We start from the raw sequence: 21,482 nt of genomic DNA, 5'->3' as shown, positions 1-21,482 counted from the left end.
GGAGTATACTGGATGCAATAAAAACAGATGAATTGTGGCCGTGTTCATATGTACTGTATATCTCCATGTGCCACCCCCCACGGGTTAGTCATTCAGAGCAATGGAAACAGGTGCAACACTGCTACAACCCTCTCAATCAAAACCTCCCAGTGCTCAGACTATGAGGCTTCTGATACCTTCACAAGATACAATCCACTGGAGAAAAAGTTGGCACCCTGGTGGGTCAACAAAATGCGGTCTTCTATTATTAAATCACATGAAAACAGCCAAGGTCATGCATGTATTGGCTGCTTTAGGTTCCATCCAATACATTATACTATGTACATCTCTATTATACATGTATTGAATCCCTTGGTATATATGTGGTAGGGCTCACTACATCTAAGGCATGCAATAACTTACGTTGAGCATGTACAGGGGAATGGCCTATTAATTTTACTGGGAGGTTCAGAATTGGGCATGTGGATAGCGTGACCCCTGTAGGAGGGAACTTAAAGCAGCAAATACATGCATGACCTGCGTTGAATGGCTGACCTGTGGGTGGTTGCACAGGGGAATATACTAAGGCTGCTCCGATACCGTTTTTTTATCGGTGAGTACGCACAAATCACACAGCAAAGAATCACATGTGATTTGTACAGAAATGCAGTGTGATTCCTGTCCAAATTGCGATTTCCCCCACTACTCCTGTGTTTATAGAAAGATACATATCTAGCCAAATGCAAAATCTGCATAGGTGTCCCAGTCTCGCGGTTGAGAGCTCACAGGGCTGGAGGAGAAGTTCCGGGACCCCGTGGGTATAGGGCAGAAGTGATATCAGCTTGGGGGCAGACCGCCTCTACATCTCCTCCAGCCATGTGAGCACCTTCAGCAGCCGTGATTTGCTATCATTGGTGGGACCGGGATAACTATGCAGATTTTGCATTAACCGGATGTGTACTGTGAGTTCTAACATTTTTAATAAACTGCCCACTAGTTGGTACTTTTCCCTTACTATACACACACAGAGAAGTGGTGGAGGAAATCGCATGGGATTCAGACAGGGGTTGCACCGCATTCCTGTTCAAATCGCATGCGGTTCTTTTCAGTGCTATTTGCAACTATTCATTTTGTATGGATGCAAATCGCACCACAAAGTATCGGTTTCAGTATCGGGAGCATTTACGCGAGTACCGATGCTCATGCAAATGCTTGGTATCAGCACCGATTCTGGTATCGGTGCATCCCTAGAATATACATATGCATATGGCTACAATTCATATGGTTTGATAGAATCCAGTATACTGGAATTACCATCTTGCTCATGAAACCAATAACCTTATCGCAGTATGTAATACATTAATGGTGAGCGTCTCCCCCAGCTTAGCCCCATGATTTTGGACAAACAGTATAGAGATGGTTTTGGCAGGTTTGTGTACTATTGTATGATGGAACTGCGGAGTGTGAAACTCATCCACCCGGGGGAATACTTATCTCAATTTATGTGAAGCATCTTCTGCTAGAAAAGATATACTTTGCTTACCAACTTTAGTGCTGTGAAAAAATATATATTGTGGATCCACCAAGGGCTTTACATTAAAAAATGTTTTACACACAAGATTTTGTGCAATGCAATATTCTTGCCTCATGGGAGGGGGTTGGGGCGTTATAGTGATTACAGCAAGATTGATACATTTTTCTAGAGTGTCTTCAGGTCAGAATGACATATTACCATATTCATTAACAGTAAATGTAGATTAGCAACAAATGTTAGTATAAGGCCCCTTTCACACGTGGAAGCGGAGTCCGCCTCGGTTCACCGGCTCAGCGGGAGATCTTTCCGTTGATCTCCGCTGAGCCGGCGGATGACAGGTCCCTCTCTGCTCACTAAGAGGGGAGGGGCTTGTCAGGTGCTGCTGCCGCCTATGGAGGGATCAGATGAAAACAGACAGCATGTCCGTTTTCATCAGATCTCACCCGATCCGATCCGCCAGCTACGGACCTGGACGTAGGGCCATCCGTCTGCTTTTAGGGGATCGTAGCGGGTCGGATGTCAGTGGACATGTCTCCGCTGACATCCGTCGCTCCATAGACTAACATGGAGCGCCCGTTCAGGTCCGCCGTCAAAACTGACAGGCAGACCTGAATGGTCCGATCGTGTGAAAGGGGCCTAAGGGGATACTTTGTTATGCTAGCTTTATATAAACCATATTTAAAGAGGAACTGCAGTCTGCTCACATAATTTGTAATAAAAATATCTTTGCCATTCTGACGCTTCCCTCCAACCACTTTGCATATTATTTTATATATACTGTGATTCTGTACTTGCCAAATATGCTGCCGAAATCTCCCTCCTGAAATGTAGAATGTTCAAAATGTACAAAATAGAAAAAAATGTCCTAAAATAAAGTGCTTTTCTTATGCCAACTGTATTTATATCAAAAAATTAATCTTTCCCCACATGATAATCCTAATTTTTAGGTATCTTAGTGAAAATATCTTATGGTGCTAACAATCACTGTTTAAAGTGCTAGTGCTAACAAAATATAAAAACTGAAAATATACAGTGTGCCAATATTACTTAGTAATCATACAATTATATATCAATATATATGTGTATTGTACAGTGCAAAAAAATGTCCCCAACATGTGCGTGTGCACCACAGTACACTGGATGTCCTCAGTGAATGATCACCTCTGTGCAATAATAGCGTTCCTCTTCAATAAAAAGTGCTTCTAATCCACCACTTATCGTGACTTCACCACCACCTAGTGCAGGGATGTGCTATTAGCGGACCTCCAGCTGTTGCAGAACTACAAGGCCCATGAGGCATAGCAAGACTCTTGACAGCCACAAGCATGACACCCAGAGGCAGAGGCATGATGGGTAGTAGTTTTGCAACAGCTGGAGGTCCACTAATTGCATATCCCTGATCTAGTGCAATGACCACTCACCTAATAATTACTCAACTAGATCTTCAATTGGAAGAAACCCTTGATTAACAAATATGTTCAACGTGTGTGAGTTGGGGGAATACACTCAATTAGACTCAATTAACTACAGATGGAGTCACATATTTGAAACATTTTAGTATATATATTGCACTGTTTTTGGTGGTAGGGCAGCTATGACTAAGCACTGTTAAATGTGAAAAGCATCAGCTCGTTTGTCCCATTTTTTGCTGTGGCTTGTATCTGTTGGACTTTTTACTAATAAAGGCTATATTACGGAGTGCGGCTGTCCAGAACTTCCTTTTTGCCTCATGTTGCTGTATGCTTAGCCGGCACCTGGTGTTCCAGTTCCGAGGAGAGTTCTATGTCCACATTTCTACCTGGAGTGGTGATCCCTTTCCCTATTTTTTCCAGGAAGTGGGCTGTATAAGGTATTTACTGGCAAAAAAAAAAAATGTTTTACTATCCAAAATCAAAACAACAAGGGCAGAAGATTTGATAGATGGAAAGATGAAAAACTGACTGAAGTTCTGCTTTAACTTGTTTGTGGATACCTATACGTATAAAAGAATAATGAAGATATATGGCATTGAAAAATAATAAGTATTATAAAGAGTACAAGCCTTGCAATGTGTTTTTTAATATTTTTAGGGAATTTTGTACCAATAAAGCGTGATTCTTTAGTATACAATATATGGTAAACTGGATACTGTTTTGATGGCTGGTCATGCATGGTCTCTCATGGGAGAAGTGCTCAAATTGGAGACCAATACAATTCTCCATAGCCTTGAAAATGTCTAGAATTAATTTGAAAGATTTCCCCCCAACACTGCAGAACTCTGCGGGGTTTGGATTTAAGGTTGCATTTTTCAAACTCTATGATGGGTTTGATGAATTCCTCACAAACTGATCCCAGGCACATTTGCTTATTCCTACTCATGACATCCAAGGAATTTCGATCGGCAAACAGTCTTTTAAATTATCTGTTTTCATTGATGACCTAATGGTATTGCTTAAACTGGATACACACAGATCATAATTAGGCGGGTTTAGTAGGAGCTGACCAAATTTTAATCTGTGTGTAACCCTCTCTGTCAGACATAAGCCAATCGTTGGATCAGCTTCTGTTGAATAGGACTGCTGGAAAAACTGCATTTGATCAGCCACTGCAGCGCTGATCAGAGTGTTTTTATAGTGGAGGAATCCCTACTGTCAGCATACAATAAGGCAGCGGGGAGCATTTCTCCCTCCGCTTGTGTGAATGCAGTAATCTGTTTTCTTTTTATTTCGTTTTTTTCATTGAGCCCGCTGCTAATGTGTACCCAACTTTACTCAACCTCTGATCACTCCCCCGCCTTACATGCTTTCATCAAAGAATTTGCATCTCTTTTATGTTCTAAGAAATTACTCTAAATCAAAAGCAATAGAAATACTTCAGTCCTCATACTGCTCTTCCTAGAACACACAAAGCATTTAATATTTAGGCAATAATTTGACACCCACTTCCCGAAGTTTGTACAATGATAATTATCTGAAGCCTAATACACATGAGTCGACATTGGCTGGTTCAATAAAAACCAGTCAACATTCAGCCTGTGTGTATGGCAGCGGGTCCAACAGAAGCCGGCTGTTTGGAAAACCAGCAGCCATCTGGCTCCTGATCAGCTCTCAGCCAATGCCTGATTGGAGTGTTCTGGCAGGGGGATCGCTGTACTAAAATCAGAACAGCGGCTTCGACCTGAGCTGTCGGTTTTTTTTCAGGAAATCACATTACTGCACCACTGGACACCGCACCAACACTTCCTTGATAGGCAGAATTGCATCCATTAAAATTACTTTTTAACCTAAAGTACTCAACAAGTTTGAAATAATCCCAGTGAAAATTCCCTTAACTAACCTTAAAAAAATCCTACAGGATCTTCTTTCATTTATCTGGGGCAGCACAGACTTCACAAAGTTGCAAAAACCATTCTCACAACCCTTATATTGCAAAGGGGATAACATTCCCCAACATCATTAAATTATATTCTGCTCCCCAACTTAGACCACTAGTGCTCTGGTCCACTCTGCACTCCTACAATCAAGGGTCTGTGATGAAAACTTATGGATGGTCCTTGTCCACCCCTTGTTCTAAGGCCCACAACTGATTTCAAAGCTTTAAACTTAATCTCTGCAACAATAATTGCTAGAGTGATTTGAAACATAAAAACCCCAGTTAATGTCCCCTGCTTCCTCCATGGCCATACCTTCTTTTTTTGGTATAGGAACACTGAACCTTATGGTGATTTGTTATAATGCAATATTTGGTGTGTGTTTCAGGAGGCTGCTCATCAGAAACCGTGGTGTCCTGTTGGACCCTTGAAGGAGTTTGCTAAAGTATTCAAAAGATGGGAGCAACACACTAGTTTGTATATTCTAGTTTGTTACATTAAAAGATTTTATTTTTCAACAGCAAATGCACTTCAGGAGCTCAACACTCCCCCTTCATCAGGGCTTGTAGAATAATAACCATATGGTGAAGAATACCACCCTGGACTGTAATTTGGAAGCTTGGTAAACACATACAGATCACACAGGTGCCTAGACTAACCATGGCCATAACTGACAGTCCTACACACCACATAGTGTTATCTTGGAAACTTTTGGAGATAAAAAGTGCCTTTATTATTTTTTTGCATATAAGCCTAAAAAGCATTTGCAATTGCAATCAGTGGATCATGGGTGCAATGCACAGACACCTGGAGTCTCTCCCCTAGTTCCAGCTCTGGATCTGGAGAAAGTGTTAATGGACTATCAATGTGGTAATCACTACACTTGCATTCCATTGATAAGTATAAGTCCCTCTGCCATGGTGGTAGATGGGTCTTGTAGACCTCTGTGAATGAATGATGTGGCTGTGCGGGCAGTCATACATAGCTGTGCACAATTTAAAAAAAGACAGGAGCCAGCAGTGAGAAGAATTCCTGGACTCCGTGAGGGGGAGAGGGGTGAGGGTGGGGTTGGCTGTGTCATCTTGGCACCTTGTTACATATTACACCCTAAATATGGTATAAAAGGTAGACTTAAGCCTCGTACACATGATCGGATTTTCCACAGACAAAACCGTGGACTTTTGTCCGAAGGGCGTTGGCCCCAAACTTGTCTTGCATACAAACGGCACACAATTGTCGGCCAACACACACACGAACCTAGTGACGTACTACGTGTTTTTTCAGCTCTTTAGCGCCACCCTTGGGGCTCCTTCTGCTAATTTCGTGTTAGTAGAAGTTTGGTAAATATTGAGTCGCACTTTTTATTTCACGCTTTTCCGTTTACACTTTTCGGTTCACGCTTTTCAGTTAGTTTCTGAACGGCTGTTCGTCAATCAGCCATGTTGCAGAATTGGAGGAGATAATGTGTTATTTATTATTGGCCTTGGAGTTATTGCTTTGACCCAAGTCCAGTCCAGGAACAGGAGGAGGAGGATTTTTTGGACCAAAAATTGGTTGCTTTATTAATTGTGACCAATTATGTCATATGCCTTTGCTGCGGGAGCTCCAGGAGAATAATCCAGATTATTTTCGGAATTATCTCCGGATCACGGACCCCTGCTTTCACCAACTATTGGCATTGTTGACCCCCTATATTAACCTCCCTGGCGGTTTTCCCCAGTGTGGCTTGAGGTTAAATTTCAGCACCATTAGCGATAACCCCAAGCCACACTCGGGATTACATCTCAGGATCCTGGTACGGTATACTTACCTTGTCCTCAGGATCCTGCGATGTCCCCCCGAGCTGTATGCGGGCTCCATCCTCTGCCCGAAGCCTCTCTGTGCCAGGCTCCGTTCCCTGCGAGCATCGCAACACATGGGGGCGGAGCCTGGCGGCAAATTTTAAAAAATGGCAAAATCATAACACATACAGTACTGTAATCTTACAGATTACAGTACTGTATGAAATCATTTCACTTCCCTTTTGTCCCCAGTGCTTTGGCCCATGCCCTGCATGCAGTTTTATATTTATATTATATATACTGTTCTTTCTGCCTGGAAACTTGAGATTGTCCATAGCAACCAAAAAGTGTCCCTTTATGTCAAAAGTGGCTTTAGACCAGCTAGAAAACAGCGATAGTAAATTAGAACACTTGCAGAATTGAGTGATAGTGAATCGTGGGGAAATTTATTTTATTATTATTATATATATATATTTTTAATTATTTATATTTCTTTATTATATTATAATTTATGATTTTGTGTTTCAAACTTCCTCATACCCGTGATATCTACTAGACTCTTGGTGGACAGATATAAGTGTGTTGTTGCTAAGAATTACAGACCTACAATATAAAACGCCAAATTTCTATGCAAAATAATTGTACCGCTTTGAGACGCAAAAATCTGAAATAATCATACCGCCAGGGAGGTTAAGAAGCAGGACATACACATGAGGCTTATTTTATTTTTTGGTTGAATACTGATTTGATTTGATATATTTTCTATATTTTTGGATGCATAGAATGCACTTTTTGGTTAAGTACTATTGGCAGATAGCATGGCTAATTTTATTTGTTTTCTTTTTTTAATGTACAATAAAAAAAAATGTGGAGAATAATACATGGCTATGTATTTTACTTCAAATGATAGTTTGGGAGTAGGCAGTTACATTTTAAAAAATACAATGTAAAATTAACAAGGGACACCAACATAGTTGTATCTTTGATCTTAAAAACTACGGGATAATGGTGTTGTGGTAACTTGCACCAAAAAAAAAATAAATAAATAACAAGCATAATAATATTATTCTTGATCTCACTAGAAATAAAAAAAAAGCCTTTGAAAATTCGTTTGCAATAACTCCATCAGTATCACCAGCAAAGCAGCTTCATTATTATCCCAATAATGAAGAAGAGAATCTGCACTGCATTTCGAGATTTCATAATTTGCCGGGTCACGAATGTTAATTCTCCATTACGAATGCTAGTTTACAAGACCAACCGCTTCTGGCTGGTCCTTGCTTCCGAGCCTGCATGTTTGTACTTTGTACTTTTGTCCGACGGACTTGTGTACACTCGCTCCGAAAATCCGACAACAGGCATTTGTCCGTGAAAAATTTTAAAGCCTGCCATTCAACATTTGTCTGTGGAAAATCAACTGTCCGATAGAGCGTACAAGCAGTCAGATTTTCTGCCAACAGCCTGTTATCACACAATTCCCGTCGGAAAATCTGATCGTGTGCTTTAGCCTTTAAATCCCTTTTCCACATAGGCATCACCCTGGAAAGGTATCACTACAAATTCATCTGTTAAAGAAATGAACCTTGATCCATGTGTAGAGTCTATGACCTCCCATTCTTCTCAAGGTGACTTGGGAAAAAGCTACTGTATACTACATATATGCACATATATACTGTATATTCACATGCAATAGTACTTAAAGATAATGACCTTAGCTGACAGTTTGAGGGGAATTACTGGATGGGGAATAGGCCTGAGAGGTGGATTAATTATTAACAAAATACCAACTGGAATCTTTCTAAGACATGAGTTCTAATTGGAATAGGAGCAAAAACAAAACAATCCAGCACCCTACATTTTTCCTTTACCTTTCAGGTTATTTTTGCTGTCTGCATCTCCTTTAGGCCCAGTTCACACTGGTGCTACAATCGCTCCAACTTTGAGAGCACAAGTCGCATGACATGTAAAAATGTATGGTTCCCAATGAGAGCCTGAGAGCCGTCTTAACTGGTCCGACTTTAGAAAAGGTTCCTGCACTACTTTGGTCAGGCTTCTATTCAATTTCAGCCCATAGAATTGAATAAAAGTCGCATCCAAGTCGGATCAGCATCTTAACTGATCTGACTTGTGACATGCAACTTGTGCTCAGAGTCAATGTTAGCAATGCAAAATGTATTGGAAAAAAAATGGTGTGGGGTCCCCCCTTCAGGTCTGGTATGGATTTTCGGGGGCCCCACTCCGTTTTTAACATTTTTTTTGGTGTGGGGTCCCCCCCGAAATCCATACCAGACCCTTATCTGAGCATGCAGCCCAGCAGGCCAGGAAAGGGGGGGGGGATTTACACAGTAATTTCAGTCATGATAACAGTGGTGGAAGACATTGTGATTGATGTTGGATCTACATCAGGGGACAGTATTCATTTTTAATAAAGTACTTGTCAAAAACTGCCTCATGTTTTTTGTTACACTACACAGTTTTTTTTTTGGGTGAATGGGTAGGGGTACTTTTCATACTCATACATACTCATTCACATGGGGTGGGGGTGGGATCTGGGGGCCCCCTATCTTAAAGGAGGCTCCTAGATTCTGATAAGCCCCTTGCCTGCAGACCACTACAGCCCATGGTTGTGGGGAAGAGACCCTTGTCCCTTCTGCCCCAAAGCACCCCCCATGTTGAGGGCATGTGGCCCCCCAATCCTGGCCTGCCGGGCTGCATGCTCAGATAAGGGTCTGGTATGGATTTGGGGGGGGGCTCACATCATTTTTTTTGTAAATTTGGCGTGGAAATCCATACCAGACACAAGTTGCACTCGTCTGAAGTTGGATCCTGTGCATTAAAGTCGGGTCGATGTCGGATCAAAGTCGCAGGGCAAAGTCGGATCGATAGTCCAATGACTTTCATGTCAGATCAGTGTGAACATGGCCTTAGGCTCGATTCACACCTATGCATGTTGCTTTTGAGCGTTTTTGGAGGTTTTTTTTTCATGCTTGCCACGTTTTTGAGCCGCGTTTTTGCCGCGTTTTTGCGGCGTTTTTGCCGCGTTTTTGCCGCGATTTGCGTTTTGCGTTTTTTTTTTTTTTTTCTTTTTTTTTACAGTCTTAAAAAAAAATTACAAAAAAAAAAAAAAAAAAAAACGGCAAAAACGCACCAAAAACGCATCAAAAACGCATCAAAAACGCTGCAAAAACGCAGCACTTGCATTTTTGATGCTTGTCCATTGAAAACCATTACATGCAAAACGCTGCTTTTTGCATGAAAAAAAGTCCCCGACCCTTTCCAAAAACGCTGAGATACAAAAAAGCATTGATGTGAACATGTTCCATAGGAACCCATGTTAAAAAATTCCCGTGCATTTCTGCAAAATGCAAAATGCATCAAAAAACGCGCTAGTGTGAATGGGGCCTTAGGGAGATTTACTCTCTCTATTAGCCCTGTTACCACTGTTATCATGAAATTATTGTGTAAATCCAACTTTTTCTGTTGTCACCAGTACAGGAATAAAGGGTTAATCAACTAAAGGGGACACCTGTTCCTATGATAATATGGGAATTTTGTTCAATTTGGAGAGGGTTCCTCCTATTTCCTGTTTGGAGAAGGGGAAGACAAATCTCCTGCAGCAACAAACAGGCAGAAAAAAATAAAATGATAGCGGTTTTAACCCCTTGAACTCTATTTTTAAACCCTTTTAAAAAGGTTTGGGGTTTACATAAACTTTAAACTGGCAACAGATCAACAAATGGCTCTAGAATTCAATCATCGCGAACTTAGATTTTTGTCAGATGTATTTTAGGTGTATGTACCTAGGAGAAAACTGGATTTCTGACAATTCAACAGGTATTTTTTGCACTTGCAGTGTTTTAAAGAGACAAAACATGGGGTAATGTGCATGTATTACTGAGATCTACTGAATGTGTCGTCCCCCCCCCCCCCCCCCCCCCCCCGACATACACTTTTAGGTGAATGCAGGTTAGTGCCAGAAGAACTGACACATGTTTGTAAAAAAATGTGTATGATCCTTCATTCCCTGCACACAGAACATAGATTTCAGCTTACCTGTGCTTCAGTGCCACCACTAACATTAATAAATACAGTATACATGTAAAAAGGCTAATGAAAACGGCAACTGGCATCACATATTGATTGGTAAAAGCAAACTATATCTACAAATTATAGACATAGGTAAAAATAAAAGTAACATTACTACTTGTGAGACCTTTTCAAATGGCCTTCATGGCTTGAAAATGGTCTTTGATTCAAAACTCCTTCCTTGTATGGAGAGGAATATAATCATTGAAAGGACTCTCCACTAATACTCTAGCTTCTTCTGTACTGGAACGTTGACAGAATCAGATATCTGACATAATGGCCAACATTCAATAATTCATAAGACCATTCTTACTTATTTCTTCTTTCAATCTGGGACTTTTTATTCAAGATTATCAGCATGGATGCATCATAGTGTACCCAAGCCTTTATGTACATACTGCAACCACATTGTGAGCTCAACTCTAATTGCTTTATTAGAATTTATTAAGTAGCATAAAACTGAAAGACAGCAGACCTTCCCTTTACCCAAGGACACTCATAAAGCTATATCCTGCATTAACATAATTATATTCACATAGTAGGCTAGTCTCGAAAAATTCTTCAAGCAGGCTGATTTTATTACACTGTAAGAGAATAACATAAACAACTGGGGAATATTACTTGTTCCATATAAGTCGGTTCATTCTTCTCATTTTCTTTTGTATTCTTTTCTAAATGGCTGTTTTGAGTCGCTAAGGCAACCAAACCAATACCAGGTTCAGGCTACTGATGCTTGTTTTATATTGGTGTGTCATTCCACATATATTTATATATTTAGTATTTTGTTTTATAAAATTAAAACCTTAATTCATCAAACTGCAAATTCTGTGTTGTTTTTAAAGCCACCCCTTTTTTTTTTGTAGTCTTTGAGTAGTGAAGGTTCTGTGCCCACTAGGGGGATTTGCCTTCAATTGCTATCCTGGTTGCAGACTGGTGGAGTTCCCTTTAAGGTCTGTTCCTCCTATTTCCTGGAGCACTATGAAAGTCTCTTTTTTAAGGTGGGTGGAGTCCTGGGCTGGGGTTGTTGGCCAGGAGTTAGAGAAACTTTAAGGGGACCTGTTTCAGGGTGCATGCTCTCCCCTTTAGGGGAGGGGTTGAGGTTGTCTACCCCATCTTTGGAGATCACAAAGACAGAGGGTTTATTTCACCAAGAGTTTATTTCACCAAGAAGCCTCTATGTGATAATCTAATGGGTGAAGTGTTTAACACAGCCAATGCTTGGGAGGTGGAGTGAGTAATGTGCTTACTGGTGCAAACCTGATCATCTAGGTCCTGGAAACTCACATGTGGACCAGGTGAGTGATTACTTCTGTGGAAGAGGGGGGTTAACTTTGTAAGGGCCATGAGGATCGCAAGTTTAGGCCTCAGGCCACCATCTTTGCACGTGATAGTACTGGTTTGGACTGAACCACTGAGATGCCCTGTAACCTGGATTTTCAAAGGCTGGCACCTGGCTCCATGTGAGATCCATATGAAGAGTAGGAAGCTCCACTCTACTCAAAGACACAGCAGGAAAAGAGAGAAAATCTCTCCAGATTGTGACAATTGCCACTGGTATAGTCATCACTGCTGGGTTTCTCCTTACCTCCTGTTCTAGTGACAGGTGAAACATTTTGGATTTCCATCACTTTCTTTCCAGGTGATAATGGTGAATACAAATAGAAAGGGTAATGATCCAAAATAAAAAAAAATGCTTTGGCTTTAGATACACTTTAATGTGAGCCTGTGCTTTGCCTATGCAGGGAAAAGCATCAGATTCATAATAATGTTCCCATCCCTCTTCCCAGTAGCTTAGGCCAGCCACACAGAGCAAATTTCTTTCCTGCAACCAAGAGTTGCAGGAAAGAAATTTGCCTGATTTCCCCATCAACACAGGTTGTGCTGATGCGGGAATCCCCCCTGCCAGGCCATTGTCTTCTCTTGGCGGGGGAAGTCGGGAGAAGACAGTGATTATTGCTAGCGGCTATAGCAGCCGCTAGTGATAATCGCAGGTAAAACCCAGCATGCTGATTGTACCGAAGTTCGTCAATCATTCAACTTGGTACTTTCGGCCTGCACATACACGGTTCAAATCTTGGCCGGTTCCAGATGAACTGGCTGAGAATCGAACTGTGTGTGGCCTGCCTTACACTTTCCTTCCTTTCACTACCCTACTGCTTTGTTCCTCCACCTAGAGGAAGAAGAATGTTTTGTGTAAAATATGAGTTATTGGAGTTTCTACTAAGTCACACAGCTACGGACTCCCTATACCAGGTATTTTTTTCAGCTATCTGTGGTATCCCTTTGACTGGTAAATGCCAAGAAAAATGACCCACAACTTAAATATTTTATTTTGAAACTAAAGATGACAAAAACTTTAAGTGTATTTATGCCCAAAACTATTTTTTTAGTTTTGAATAGAATAGGGAGAGATTAGAACTGCTGTCAGGTTTTCTTTCACTTCCTTTCTAGTAAAAATATTAGGACAGAAAGTGAGGGAAAATCTCTCTAACAGCATCACAGAAAGAAGTAAAAATATCTTATAGGCTAAATTTACCTTTTCCAGCATATAGCAAAATATTTATTATATATAAAAAAAGAAAAAAAATGGGTACTTTTGTAAAATGTTCATTACAGACATACCCCACTTTTAAGTACAAAATGGGGTTTATTTACTAAAGCTGGAAAGTGCAAAATCAGGCTCACTTTTGCATAGAAACCAATGAGCTTCTAACCCCAGCTTGTTCAATTAAGATTTGGTAATAAAAGCTGGAAGCTCATTGGTTTCTATGCAGAAGTGAGCCTGATTTTGCACTTTCCAGCTTTAGTAAATAAACCCCATTGTGTACTTAAAAGTGGGATATGCCTGTGATTTTAATCTCATACATGTAGGTCACTTAGGCCCAACTGGAAACCTGGCCAAAAAACTCAGTTATGAATCCCGTGTCTTGCTTTGTTGCTAGGGGATGAAAGACATGCTGGTCTGTCCAACAGACTTCACTTCCTAGCAACAAGATAAGACATGGGAATTGTTAAGTGGGGGTTTCTCAGCAAGGCTTTTAAGGAGGCTTAAAGGTATGGCATTAAAATTAATGAACATTTTTACAAAGCTTCGTAGTTTTTTATATATTGTGTGGCTCTTTGACTGCATAAGCTATTTTCCTGGAAAAAGGTGAATTTAACCTTTAAAGGGTTGTAAAGGCAGAAGGTTTTTTGTCTTAATGTATTCTATGCATTAAGATAAAAAAACCTTCTGTGTGCAGCAGCCCCCAGCCCACCTAATACTTACCTGAGGTCCCTCTCTGTCCAGCGATGTCCACAAGTGTTTCAGCCATCTGAGATTCTCCCTTCTGATTGGCTGAGACACAGCAGCAGCACCATTGGCTGTCACTGCTGTCAATCAAAGTCAGCTAGCCAATCAGGGTGGAGAGGGGGTGGTGTCAGGTTTGGGCTCCATGTCCAAATGGACAGAGGAAGCTGTGACTTTGCTCAGGTGCCCCCATAGCAAGCTGCTTGATGTGGGAGCACTGAACAGGAGGGTGGGGCCAGGAGAGCCGAAGAGGGCCCCGCAATAGAACAGGTAAGTATAACATGTTTGTTATTTTTATAGGAAAAAAAAATGAGACTTTACAATTACTTTAACCTCCCTGGTGGTATGATTATTTCGGATTTTAGGTGCTGAAAGCGGTACAATTATTTTGCATGGAAATTTGGCGTTTTATATTGTAGGCCTGTAATTCTTAACAATAACACACTTAAATCTGTCCAAACAAGAGTCTAGTAGATATCCCGGGTATGATGAAGTTTGAAACACAAAAACATAAATTATAATATAATAAATAAATATAAATAATTACAAAAAAAAATAATATAATAATAATAAAATAAATTTCCCCACGATTCACTATCGCTCAATTCTGCAAGTGTTCTAATTTACTATCGCTGTTTTCTAGCTGATCTAAAGCCACTTTTGACATAAAGGGACACTTTTTGGTTGCTATGGACAATCTCCAGTTTCCAGGCAGAAAGAACATTGTATATCATGTAAAACTGCATGCAGAGCATGGGCCAAAGAACTGGGGACAAAAGGGATGTGAAATAATTTCATACAGTACTGTAATCTGTAAGATTACAGTACTGTATGTGTTATGATTTTTACATTTTTTTCAATTTGCCGCCAGGCTCCGCCCCCCTGCATCGCGCCTCTCGCAGGGAACGGAGCCTGGCACAGAGAGGCTTCGGAGGAGACAGAGCCCACGGACACTGCGGGGGACATCGCAGGATCCTGGGGACAAGGTAAGTAACACGGCACCAGGATCCTGCAATGTAATCCCGAGTGTGGCTCGGGGTTACCGCTAATGGGACTGAAATTTAACCCCGAGCCACACTCGGGATTACCGTCAGGGAGGCTACGTTAATAGGGGTATTCTAGAATTTCCATCAGCTTTTATTGTTGTTTGTTCCCCCGATGCTATTTTACCCTCACTTCCTGTCTGGTTAAAGTTTGTCCCTAAACAGAAAGTAAGGAGAAACCTCTCTAAGGTGTAGCGTTAGCAGAAGCCGCTAGATTTTGATTGATTCTTTCCCAGAAGTTGGTGCAGAGGCAGCTTGGAACACAACTTTTTCCACACTCTCTGGCTCAATAAGTATTCCAGGGGATGCCTTTTATGCATTTTTAATGCTGATGAAATTGGATGCAGAGACGGGTGGCATGGGATACCCCAGGAACACTAAATAACAAGAGGACACTTTAACTTCTAGAGGGTCTTTGGACAAAGGGCAGAAAAAGTAGCTGAAACTAAGTTTTTGTTTAGGGGCACCATTAGAGTAGTCACAAGGTGCCCTCTTAAGATAAGAGAAACTGCACACAGGGGTTGTTTTACTAAAACTGGAGAGTGCAAAATTTAGTGCAGCTCTGAATAGAAACCAATCAGCTCCAAGTTTTTTTTTTTTTTTTAAAGCTTAAACTGTTTGTTAACTCCCAAAAAAAGAAAAAACTTAAGATCCTGTTTTCTTAAAGCAGATTACACAGCAGAGTGCTTCTGCTGTGTAATCTGCCCCCTCTAAATTGTAAAAAACCTGGCTAATCCTTCTACTTCCTGTGTCCCCCTCTCTGTGCTGATCACGATAATCAGGGCTGTTGAGCCCTGACCACCGTGGTGAGCGTACGTCCCTCCGTCATCCGCAGCTGTCTTCTCTGCTCTCCTCTCTCCCCCTCACCCCCTCCTCCCTGCCTGTCAGCTCTGTGTTCTGTGTCTCTGTCTCTTCCCCCCACCGCCACCGCTATTAGTAAAAATAAAAAAACTACAATGGTCACTGCCAGCCCCTCTATTATAGGCAGGCATACCACACTGTGTAAGTTTTTTTATAAAAATGAGACATGTAAATACATTTTTAGAGGTATCTTCAGGGCGGTCACGTTACTGTCGGCCGCTTTACATCTCTGAGACAAGGCTTCTGCGGGAGGGGCTGAGCAGCCTCGTGACCTCCCAGACTTACATCAGAGGGAGATCTCGGCACCTCCTGCAGTATCCATATATCGGAGCAGTAAAACAGACATGAGTCGCGTGACTGGCCTGAAGATCGCCCTAAAAGGTATTTCCATGGCTTGTTTATTAAAATACATGTACAGTGTGGTATGCCTGCCTATAATAAAGGGGCTGGCAGTGATTTCTACTTTTGAGTTAACAAGTACTTTAATTGAACAAGCTGAAGTTAGAAGCTGATTTGGCACTTTCCAATTTTAGTAAATCAACCCTACAGTCACTAGGGCTTTGAGTTCAGGTCAGTACTCCCGATGCTACAGGATCTCAGGCTGCATCCTTCTGATATCCACTTGACACTCTTCAGTGAGGGAGATACAAGGCTCACAATGCCAAAGGACAGCTAGACACCTCCTTTCAACTTCCACCAGGCACTCTTATGCGATCTCTCAGGACCTACTGTAGATCCAATACGAAACCCTGATATCCCCCAGATATGCAACAGTTGGGACCTTGCTAAGCATACAGCAGCATTCTAGCAAACTGCCCTTAAGGGCAGAGCCCCCTCAGGCTGGGGACTCCTCCTGCAGGACTGGATCCCAGGACCAACTAACCCCTACTCTAGACTTTAGACTATTTAAATCCTCTCTAACCCCCTACTGGGAACACCTTCCCAGGGATTGACTGGGTCCCCATCAATATTCAGACTGCCCTTCTGCCTCTCCTTAGACTTTTATTCCAGAACCCTCTAAAATGCAGGGGGAAATAATCAGACCAGCAGTCTGTGAAACATTGAGCAGGCTAAAGCAATCAACCACTGCTCCACTGGCTACAGAGGAGCCAGGATAAATTTACCTAGCATTCTATACTCTAACAAAGGGTGTGCTACACACCTGGATACTCATGAAATCAGTAGAACATGGCAGAAGTTTTAAACCTTCTCTATTTTATCCAAAACAAAAAAAAGTTTAGGGTTAAGATACATTTTACAATAATTTAGGCCTATCAAAGAGAATTAAATAGAGAATCAAAAACATGTTCTTCACGTCCATTATGAGAAAGTACAAAGATTCAACAGATATCCAATTTTGTTGTACATAAATTACAGTATATTCCAACGTAAAAATGTTGCCTTGTGGTATGTTCATGTAAGAAAGCATCAGAGGATAAAAATAAATTGGTTATGTCACTTTATTACAAGGCTGAGTTCAGTAGTGATCTGTTTACGCCTACACCGCTATGGCTCTCAAAGATACTGGGCTGTACAAACTCTCTTCTGCTGCCAAGCAACTTCACACCTACTCTCACTGTACACACTGGATCTTTTGTTCCCTCTCTTATGGATTAAAGTGAAGACATCAGACATAAACTGCCCTTATGCTACAATATAAAGATAATCATTTCAGAAGGTTAGATGGATTTACAGTAACTTTATCAGGTTTTGGACTCACCAAAATTCTCTCCTCCCCAGATGTCCATTTGCGTATCATATTTTCCTAGTTGGTTAAACCAGGATTTGTCCATTACAAATATACCACCGGCGATTACAGGTGTCCTAATAACAAAATGGAAGCAGACATTGAGCCAGAGTATTAGAAATAACGAGAGAAAGAGTGTTCAAATTTGTCAATCTTGCAAGCATAATCAATAATTTAGCACAGTGGTCTCTGCGGCCTGGGGGCCAGATGTGGCCCTTTGCTTGCACCGTGCTTTGGGGGGAGCCCCCCTGCCCCAAAATATCCCCCCATGTTGAGGTCATGTGGCCTGGTATGTTCAAAAGGGGGGGTGGGGCGCTCGCTCACCCCCCCTTTCCTGGCCTGCATGCTCAGATAAGGGTCCGTTATGGACTTTAAGGGAGTCTCAAAATCCATTTTTTTTCTCATTTTTTAATTACTGGCAATTATTTTGTTTACATGCAGCTGTCAGCGGGGAACCCCATTTACAGCTGATGAGTCATCAGTTTTTAAAGATGCCATGACGGGCTTGCCAGCCCGCTCCCTAGCAGCCAGCTATTCTTCAAATAGACTTTGGATCATCGCTCGAATTGTGATCAATTCAAATTGTTCTGAAAATTATAATTCATTAGAAAAAGAATATACAAAACAAAACAAATTTCAACTAAATCCGTTACTATTTTATTTGGAGATTTGGATGCATCTGAATCTCCAAATAACCAAAGATTCGTCCAAATTTATATTGGGACCAAAACGAATTGCAGATGTCTAGTGTGCTCATTCATTGTTGATGTTCTTTGGATCGACAAGGAGGTCAAACCTAAGCACTTTCAATTTGTATGCAATCAAGCAGGCCCTTACACTACATAGTTGAAGGTAAATCTAAAGGAATCAAACAACAAAAGTTGTATAGTGTGTATACAGCTCTCATGCATTGAAAATACTTATCTTGTGTACACTCTAGACTAGTGATTCCTGAACTTTTTAAAATTTATGATACATATGACACTTAAATTGTCTGTGACACATATGGGGCTGATTTACTAAACCATGTGGTTAAAAAAAGTCACTTTGCAAAGAATACCCAATGTAAGCAAAATTTAAAAAAACGCACTTTTGCATGCACATAATTGGGTGATGGAAGTCATCAGAGCTTCACCTCATTTACTGGGCTTTAAAAAATATGTATGTAAAATTGACAAGGGACACCAATATAGTTGTATCTTTGATCTTAAAAACTACGGGATAATGGTGATGTGGTAACTTTCCCAAAAAAAAAAGCATAATCAGACTCTTACAGAGTAGCAACTATAGGGACTAGACAAATTAATACATGTATGCAATAGTTATATAGGATATATTAGATTGTATAATATTGCAGCGATTACATCAAATACTATTCTTGATATCACTAGAAAAAAAAAGCCTTTGAAAATTTGTTTGCAATAACTCCATCAGTATCACCTGCAAAGCAGCTTCATTATTATCCCATTGTAGAAGAAGAGAATTGTACGCTGCATTTTGAGATTTCATAATTTGCCACGTCACAAATGTTAATTCTCCATTTACGAACTCTAGTTTACAAGACCGACCATTTCCAGCTCATCCTTTCTTCTGAGCATGCATGTTTGTACTTTGGACTTTTCTCTGACGGACTTGTCTACACACGCTCGGAAAATCAGACAAACAGCCATTTGTCCACGTAAAATTTTAAAGCCTGCTATCCAACATTTGTCCGCGGAAAATCCGACAATTGTCCGATGGAGCATACAATTGGTCGGATTTTCTGCCAACAGCCTATCATCACACAATTCCCGTCGGAAACTCCAACCGTGTGTATGAGGCTTTACTTTAAGCTTTGACAAAAACCTGGAAGCTGGCTCTCCACCAGATTTTGCACTCTCCAATTTTAGTAAATCAGCGCCAATCTAGATAAGTATATTCCATTAAATCCATTTAAATAATTTTTAGTAAGCGTGCCAATTACTTTTGCTCAAGTGCTCTCAGTGAAGTTATAAGTGTAAAGGGCATTTGGCTGGCAAAACGGTAGATATCTGTCTGGAAAACCACACGATGAAGCCTTTGATAAAAGACCTCCAATATTGGAGTTTTCCCTTACTAACAGAATAATCAACCCCAAAACACAATATATAGCACTTTAGATGACTGGTAGATTGATGGCTCTTATATGAAGAAAGACAGCAGGTTAGATAACTGCTAATTCTTGAGTAATATTAATTCCCCAACTTTCCTCCCTCAAAAGCTCACACAGGCTACACGTGGTGAGGCAGAGGTAGCTAGAAGTGATCTACTGCTAGACGAGAGGCCCTCCACTGTGAAAACTAGCCAGGCTGGAGCCTAATAGAAATAACAGCTCCTCTGGATGACCCAGTTATTATGGGGAAAGCCTCCTCAATTGCTACCAGAGTAATCCAGTTCCAGTGGTGAGGCATTCTGTCCTTGAACCTTGGATCCCTCCAGCTGCTCACCTGTGTTGCAAGAGCTACCCTGGACTTTGCTGTGAGGGGCACGTTTTATGAGGATAATCATCAGTATCTGTTTGTATCATAAGTAGCTGTTTGTGTTTGGTACTGTTTTACCGAAGTAGTGATTCTCAGCTTGACTCTCTGCTTTTATAGAGCCTAATAGAGATTATGCTGTGCAACCACATGACCATGAATCACAAAGAAATTGCAGTGAATATTCCCTGTTTGTGCAGCTTTGAGAATTAATATCTGCTTCTAACTTTGCACTTGTTTAGCAAACTGAAAGCTACAGTTACTCCCTGTTTGATCATTTGGTCAGTAACCTATACTATTCTGTTAATCTTCCAAGCACTGCTCTGTTGTTACACCGTACAGAACCATTCATTTGCAGTTTTTTTCCCATGCAGTGGGGCTGTGCCCAGACTGCATGGGTTAACTGCTAGTTTTTTGTCTAGGGGATTGGGGAGACAAGATATAGTCACCTAATCCTCCGATCCACCCAGAGCAAGACCAATCCCTGTGGCGCCTGCCCAACTCTAGCAGTCTTGCGTGATGTAATGTTCCTGACATCATCACATCCATAGACCAGCTCTCGACGTGAAGATGTCAGGAATAGTCTACCGCTGGATGTGGGTGAGTGTCATTTTCTGGAGAATGGAAGGATCTGGTAAGTATAAGCTCTGTGTTCACCCCTAGATAAACCCAGCAGCTAACCCATGCAAACATTTTTGACCGGAGTTGGGCTTTAAAGTGTTACATCACTTGCATTTACTGGGAAAAGTATGGCCACACTTATTCTTACTAATATCCTACAATGTTGTGGGGCTCTACACTGCCCAGACCCACAAATTAGTAATTCAAAGAGAAGAAATAATATAAAACGAGTCATTCCTGAAGCTTTTAAACAAGCCTATACATCATACATGGCACAGAAAAAAGTGGAAATACATTTATAATGTGGAAAAGAAAATGATCAGTTTCCTCCACACCCTGGGTGCCTGCTATCCATTAATACCAAATGTGACACATAGGAATATAGACAGCGAACATTCTACAGATGATTGCAGTAGATTCTTTAAGAACATGAGAGATGGATAACAGTTTTCTCCATTGTTGTGTATAGACAGTGCAGTAATAAGTACAACCTGCTAGGGTTGTATACTACGCAGTGTTTGGACTGTGTTTTCCTTTGATTATTTTGGCTTCTGGATGGATTAATACTTAAAAATGTGTGTATACAGATGGAATGACATCTTGGATGTATGCAAATTTTCTTTTGTAACCAGCTGTGCAGAATATTATTAAAACTTCTTTTTTTTTATAAGGAACAGTTATTTTTTTATGAAGATGC

General features: G+C 41.0%; 1 protein-coding gene across 1 annotated transcript in view; it reads right to left on the bottom strand.

The window, feature by feature from the left end:
* GALNT16 (polypeptide N-acetylgalactosaminyltransferase 16) overlaps positions 1-21,482 on the bottom strand; it is a 231,194-nt gene that overhangs the window by 54,194 nt on the left and 155,518 nt on the right. Inside the window, exon 9 of the mRNA XM_073610151.1 lies at positions 17,643-17,746. Coding sequence (XP_073466252.1) covers positions 17,643-17,746 — 104 coding nt within the window. The remainder of the gene's footprint in view (positions 1-17,642; positions 17,747-21,482) is intronic.

The sequence above is a fragment of the Aquarana catesbeiana genome, linkage group LG13 (genome assembly GCF_042186555.1).
Source record: "Aquarana catesbeiana isolate 2022-GZ linkage group LG13, ASM4218655v1, whole genome shotgun sequence".
NCBI classification, from domain to species: Eukaryota; Metazoa; Chordata; class Amphibia; order Anura; family Ranidae; genus Aquarana; species Aquarana catesbeiana.
The sequence above is the reverse complement of the archived record's forward strand: the minus strand, read 5'-3'. Positions and strand labels throughout refer to the sequence as shown.